Below are 7784 nucleotides of genomic sequence, written 5' to 3' on the forward strand. Positions count from 1 at the left end.
TATGCATACATATATATATATATATACATATATGCATACATATAATATATAATATAACATATATGCATACATATATATATATATACATATATGCATACATATATATATATATATACATATATGCATACATATATATATATACATATATGCATACATATATATATATACATATATGCATACATATATATATATATACATATATGCATACATATATATATATATACATATATGCATACATATATATATATACATATATGCATACATATATATATACATATATGCATACATATATATATACACATATGTGCATACATATATATATATACACATATGTGCATACATATATATATATACACATATGCATACATATATATATACACATATTCATACATATATATATACACATATGCATACATATATATATATACATATATGCATACATATATATATATATATACATATATGCATACATATATATACATATATGCTTACATACATATACATATATGCATACATTCTTCTAGTTTTCAATTATATATTTACTTTAAGTATAATACACAGATTGCTATTTTGAACTAATACTGCGTCTGCTGCCCAAAATTCATTTTATGCAGCCAGCCAGCTAATTCCAATATTGATATTAGCTGATTTTATTTTAGCATGATGATTGCCAGTGGACACCTGTGACTGACAAAGTCCCTAGAGGTAGAATGACACATTTCGCAATGCCGCCTCCACTACTGGATGATTATCATCTGCTAGTGATATAGTTCTGTATTTTCTAACACTATATATGTATACTGGTACAAATTCCCCAGTTTATCTGGCTTTCAATGTTGTATCTAATTATGATACAGAGATTGCCATATAGCATCATGTTGATCATTTAAGTCCATGTTCCATGCTGGCATGGGTTGGATGGTTTGACAGGATCTGATATGTTCAAGGGTTGGATTGTGCTCCAGTGTTGCTTTGGTATGGTTTCTATAGCCAAATCCTCTTCTTAATACCAAGCACTTTACAGTGTATACTGGCTTCTTTTTTCATGCAACCAACACTAGTGAGGTCTCCTTGCAGCTTGCAAGTCCACAAAACCTAAGGGGAGGGGCTTTATGCTAGCAAGTGAGAGTTAAAGAAAGAAAAGAAAGAGTTGGTATAGAGTGGGTTCTTGTCGGAGGGGAGCTACTTGGCTACTTACATTTAGGAGTGAGTTAGAAATGAAACCAATACATATACATACATATATATTACAATATATACATTTGCACTATATATATATATATGGAGAGAGAGAGAATGTTATAGGTATATATATATATGTACACACACATAAATATATAGATACATATAAATGCAGACATTTATATGTATATTATATATCCATCCCTACCTCCCATTGTATATATGATGATAATGATGGTTATATATACTAGCAAATGCACCTGTCCTTTTGACAGTGTAATTTATTATAATGGCGCACTCCTTTGGACAGTTTAAGTTGAGTTAGCCCACAGTTAGAAGTCGTTTCAAATTGATAAATGTAAAATGTATAATTACCAATTTTATTTACAGTTTATTATATGGCATTAAGCACCCAAGGTAATGAATGAAGTTTTTTTAACACAAACTTGGCAGTTAGTAATAAATGAAAGTCCATGAAATGAGATCACAATAGCAGTAGGCATTAGGGATCCTATATCTAACCTGAAGCATTTTGTAGCATGTAGTTATTTTATTCATAATGCCCAACACAACCGCATTGGAGTCTTTTTCAATGATAAACAAAAGCAAACATTTATAGCAAACACGCAAATAGAATAATGGCATGTACAAAAATAGATGTCAAATAGATGTCAAAGTATGCTTATGAGTGAACAGCATGCAAGAAGTAAGAAGGGGCATTGAAGGTAATGTTCTGCTAACAGCAATCACAGAAATGAAGCAAAATATCAACGAAATGCTTGTAGGAAGTCTGACTGCTAATGGCCACAGTTTGGCGTAGATGTGAAGATCACAGTAGAGGAGTAACTACTGTAGGGGTGATTTGTAGATGACATTTTTGGTTTTTCCTTCAGGGGCATAGATGAATAAGTTATCTGGATGGCCAACTCTGGAACAACCGACATAGGACTGTCCATGTGAAAAGCATGATGTTCAAAGGTCCAATCTGATAACTTTCAGCGATTGACCTTGTGCTTTGTTAATTGTCATGACGAAGCTGAGTTTGAGAGGAAACTGGTGTACAGTAGGAGCAGTCTGCTAGGATGGGCGGAATTTTTGGAACAAAAATGGTATCGTTTTTGCCATGTCCTGTGATAATTTGGGCTTCAATGACATGGCCCATCATTTATTTGACCACAAGGTGAGTTCCATTGCATAGTGTGGGTGTGTTTAGATTGCATAGGAGGATGACAGGGCAACTGACTTTTAAGTGAAGTTCATGGGGAGGGTGTCCTGGAGGATGTTGGGAGTTGAGAAATTCTGTTGGAAAGTGTGTAACCTGACAGAGGTTGGTAACAGTGTCAGCTGATCTGTAACAACATTCTCAAGAAGGCAGCTTACTGAGTAAGTTGTAGTTAAGAGTGATGACACCTGCATTTGTAGGTGCAAGAACAGCCCTGTGCTAATGTGCAAATATCGGCAGTTAGCAGTGAATGGACATTGTAAAAACTTATAATTGTCACAACTTTGTATGAGTAGAAGCAGAGAATATAATATGGATTAATGTCTGAAGGCATCTAAAAAATAATTGAAAGTTGATTTAAATTGCATGGCTACTTCAAGGAAGCACTAATGTGCAAATATTGGCAGTTTACAGTGAATGGGCATTGTAAAAACTGTAGTAGAAGATAAAGTGAAAGTAGCATAGCTACGCCATCAAGAGTAATGTCCCTTGAAGAACGATTGTTGGTATTTGTTATTTACCTAATAGGAGTTTTCATCCCCTAGGGGCGGCATTACTCATTATGTGGAAAATTTGAAGAGTCTATGACCATCTCTCGAACGTAAGTGATGTATGCTCTCAGCGTGTGCGAAATCAGATGAAAGATATTGATTTTAAGGAGGATCAAGAAAAAGGCCTACACACACACACCTTCCATTTTATTATATATAAGATATATATGCATATTTATTTACATATATTCATACACAATATACATATGCATGTTGCAGACACATTTTTAGGGTAAACACTTGTGTGCTGAAGATACTGCTACTCTCCTCTGATTGCAGGAGTTGATATCTCATCAGGCAGTGAAACAGCTATTTAGGTCTTTTGACCCCTTCCATTGCAACATCAGAGGTGCTTGGGGATCACCCACCAATGTAAATGACATGACTGACACAACAGCATGAACTTTATTGATGGAGATGATTGAGCCAGATGTTTCTGTCATCTGACCCAGACACACACACACAAACATGTAAAGATGATCAACTCATGCTAGCATGAATGACAGATGCAATACACACTCTTAATATTGTCTCTCTCTCTCTCACCTCTTATTCTCAATTGATCACCTGACGAGGCACAGAAAAAAACACAATACTGTCCCTTCCATCTTATTGATCCCCTTTGTAAAGTGATTAGATATCCCTCCTTCCCTCTTTACACCCATACCTCATTCTTATGTCCTGTCAACAAGAACCCTCATTTTTGCTTGCCTCTGGCTACATTCACCTCTATGTACTTTTGCCCTGCTTTACCCCTATCAGCTTGTCTCTCCCCCACCACACAGTCTTGTAACTTTTACCTCCCACTTTCACTTACCTCCCCCTACCTCATTCTGGCCCTGTCAACAGTTTTATTTTGCTGCTTTTCACCTTTTCAGTATTGTGAATCATAACATCCTCTCTTCTGACCCACTTCCTTACCACCTCTCCCAATTCATATTTATTAATGACCACCCTCCACTCTTTTTAACTATTTCTCCCGGCTTTTCCCACACTCTTACAATTTTCACCATCAACCCTTCCTGATCTTGTCTCCAGTCTCTCTCTTTTATTCATTCCTGCTGTACCTTGAGGGTATGCCGACACCATCTTTATCTCTTTATTTCACCACCATCTTTATCTCTCTTTTTGGCATCACCCCAATAACTCCCACCCACCCTTAACGTGGGGTAATCACATTGTTTCTGTTCCGCTTTCATTCTTTAATTATCAATATCTTGCGTATAGTTGCCTCCTTCTCTTCTGTACTCCCTCTCAGTTAAGGGGATATTTTAGTCTAATGGGTTACATAGCAAATTCATACCCTGTACATTCTGTAAAGTGGTTGGCGTTAGGAAGAGCTTTCTGCCATAGAAACCATGCCAAAACAAACTCCAGAGCACGATGCAGTCCTCTGACTCATCAGACATTGTCGAACCGTCTAACCAATACCAGCATGGAAGACGAACGTTAAATGATGGTACACATCCATATTAGAAATATTCACATACACACATATGTATATACAAATATATGTACATACACACACATTGGAACACATGCATTTTTAAAATAATATATATATTGTTTTAGTATTAAATATATAATACACGATATATATATATATATATATATATATATATATATAATATATATATATATATATATATTTAGTATTAATATATAATTCACGATATATATATATATATATATATATGTCGCTAGATAGATGCGTGTATTATAATTATATAACATATATTATGCGTGCCTATGTACATCTAGTTTCGTATGGCTACATAATATACGACATTGATTTTTCAAGGTTACAAGGAAAAGACTCTGGAACTGATCTGACATCAGAAAACATAAATGAGTACACTGATACACATATATTAATATACATATAATATATACGTGGACACACATCATATATATATATATATATATATATATGTATGTATATGGGGTATGTCTATTCGTATTTCCCAATGTAGTAGTCATGTAACTAACAATTCCACTACTTGGTAAATCGCTACAGCCGAAGTCTTCATATGTTGTAATTACTGTTAATTATTGTAATTATCCAACTACGCCTCGCATCAGAGAAAGAGAAAATACGTTCAGATCAAACATTCGTAAAGCAATATTGGGATTTGGAAATCTATAATAAAATCATAAACAGGAATGTAATCAGGCATAAGGAAGACACCAAAGGAAGTGGGTTATTCAATGAAGAAAGGAAGGGGAGGAATGATTATAATAAATCGAACGGCTGAAATGACGTGTGAGTGAGTGAGTGTGTGTGTGTGTGTGTGTGTCTGTGTGACAGAGAGAGGGGGATAGAGAGGGAGGGAGAGAAATCTTTGGGACAAGCAATTACATAATAAGTATGCATAAATTCGATGATAGGATTAAAAAAAAACGATAGAAAAAAAAAACGGCAAAATAAATTTTTCAGTGAATTCGAACTCCGACAATTTGATTAAATGGAAAGGGCCACAGTTATAAAATATATAACAATTTAATAAATTCTAGAATGTCTAGTATCTCCTTGGTACTCAATAATAGAGGAAATGACATTTTAAAAAGAATAAAAGAGAGAAAAAAAAATTGAAAACTAGGCGTATTAAATTCACAGCTACCACTAAACATCCTACTTTGACTGGGTGTTGGGAGTGTTCTAAAATTTTAGAAGCGAAATAAAAACACATTTGGTTATGAAACAATGACCACTAACTAAAACAGACATTAAATCATTCTGCATTTTTTTCATTGCCAGTAAGCCACATTATGACTTTATATGCGTGTGTATGTGTGTATTATAACACCTACACAGGATCTATCTATCCTTCCATCTTTCTATCATATATACATACACAAAATACCTAACACTGTTACAATTTGCACTGATCACCAGTTGGAAAGGTGAACAGATGGGAAAATGATCGGTTGAGGAATTTAGGTTTGTGCTGTAGCAGCAGCGATTAACAGGCAGAGAAGCAAAAGTGAAAGTACGACACCAGAAGCAGCGGTGGTAGTAGTAGTAGTGGTGGTGGTGGCGGCGGCGGCGGAGGCAGCTGCTTGTACTAAATAGTAGTAGCATTAGCAAACAGTAGGATTTCTCCGCTGCAAAAGGTGGGTGGTTGGGCTAATAAAACATTATAATACTTCCACATTCCACAATTTGCATAGTCGCATACTGATTGCTCATATATCAAAGACAAAATTAAAATCGGGGGATTTCGATAGGACAAAAAAATCTGTAAGGGTGACTGGCAAAACTGTAGATGTATGTATGGCAAAGATAAAAAACAGAAATAGAATAGTCATTAGTGACAACAGTATTTTAGTTCACAATAAATGTATTGTAATTTCGTCTATCTGCAACTAAAAAGATAAAATATATCAACCAGTGGGAATAAACTAGAAAGTGTAGCAACAGATAAGCTGGGATGGTGTAACCTTGCAGGACACACACACAGACACACATTCTTTATTTCTGCCATAATAAAGATATTTTGATACCTATGCTATGATAAATTAGTAATTTAACATAACTACTTCACGCATTTAGTTCTATTTCAATACTGGTCCACTTGATTTTTGAAGTAATGCGTGTATGTGTTTTCAGAGCTTGTAAAAGTTAAAGAAAAAAAATACGCTTCTAAATTCTGAAAACTCAGATGAGCAATTAAATGAAATTTATTAATTCATAGAACAAAAACAGGTGTCCAATCGCACGAGAAATTAAGATTACGTAAATAGAGTCAATTCGACAATAAAATAGCTTCAAATGAAATAAACAGAAAATAAATGGTTAAATGGAATCGAAGTTTTGATTGTGTAGAATCTAATGTTGGATTTGGTTGAATCTAGTTACCGAAAATTATCTTTTTTAATAGTAAACAAGGCATGTTAACAGTAAATGAAAGAAATAATGAATGCAACAGCGTTAAGTAGTGAAATAGCTGTCTTGATATATTTTTGGTCCTTCGATTCGTGTCTCAATGAATATATAATTAGGAGAGCCTCTGCTACTTTCTCTTTCTATTCAATAAAAGATGGTTTCATTTTTTAAAGAATTAATGATAAAAAGGAGCTAAATGTTTTAGTTAGGCATAAGACATGATTTTGGAAAGAAGAAACATATCTGTACAAAAATTATATTTGTAAGAGAAAGATAAAAGTTACTTAATAAAATGTTGCTGTAACAAGATAAAAAAAAAAATAGAACGGACCAAATGAAATTAAAGTGTGATCGACTGAAGAATCAATCGATCAACATAAAAGACGAGAAAAATGCATAATTTACAGAAGGAATTTAGCTATTAACAATAGTAAGCAGTTAATTATAAACTATCTGGACCGCCGATCTTTGACAGATCGATGTGTAGCTGATTAGGTGGTAACATTAGGTAGATTATATGAGGTGGAAAGAAGGTTTGAAAGAGGCGACAGTAGAGAAAACAGAATAAGTAACCGTGTGAGGAAATGAGAGTAAAACACAACCACATACCCAACTAATTATCCGAATAATAACTTGTGGCCGTTGGAAGAATACCAGAGGGTCGAATGCAACACCAGCTTTGCCAGCACCATAAGCACCTCCACTCGACATCTTGGATTTGTTTCAATAACTACGCAAAACACTGTGACGTCAACAATTATGTGCAATAAATTAAGAACTCAAGCCGAGACGCAATACGTCAAAGTTAAAATTGTTTATTTTTTTTTTTATTGTATTGAAAATTGATTATTTTTAAATATAAATTACATTTAGACAAATAATTTAAAAAAGTAAAGTAATATTTTATTCGGATGATTTCGCCTCAAGAGAAATGTTTGTGTTG

General features: G+C 34.0%; 1 protein-coding gene across 1 annotated transcript in view; it reads right to left on the bottom strand.

The window, feature by feature from the left end:
* The window catches only part of LOC115209066 (synaptogyrin-1), a 74230-nt gene extending 66629 nt beyond the window's left edge, over positions 1 to 7601 (bottom strand). Inside the window, exon 1 of the mRNA XM_029777144.2 lies at positions 7451 to 7601. Within this exon, the coding sequence (XP_029633004.1) occupies positions 7451 to 7552 (102 nt within the window). The 5' untranslated portion in view covers positions 7553 to 7601. The remainder of the gene's footprint in view (positions 1 to 7450) is intronic.
* Between the last annotated feature and the right edge of the window lie 183 nt (positions 7602 to 7784).

This window comes from Octopus sinensis, linkage group LG3 (assembly GCF_006345805.1).
Source record: "Octopus sinensis linkage group LG3, ASM634580v1, whole genome shotgun sequence".
In the NCBI taxonomy this organism is placed as follows: Eukaryota; Metazoa; Mollusca; class Cephalopoda; order Octopoda; family Octopodidae; genus Octopus; species Octopus sinensis.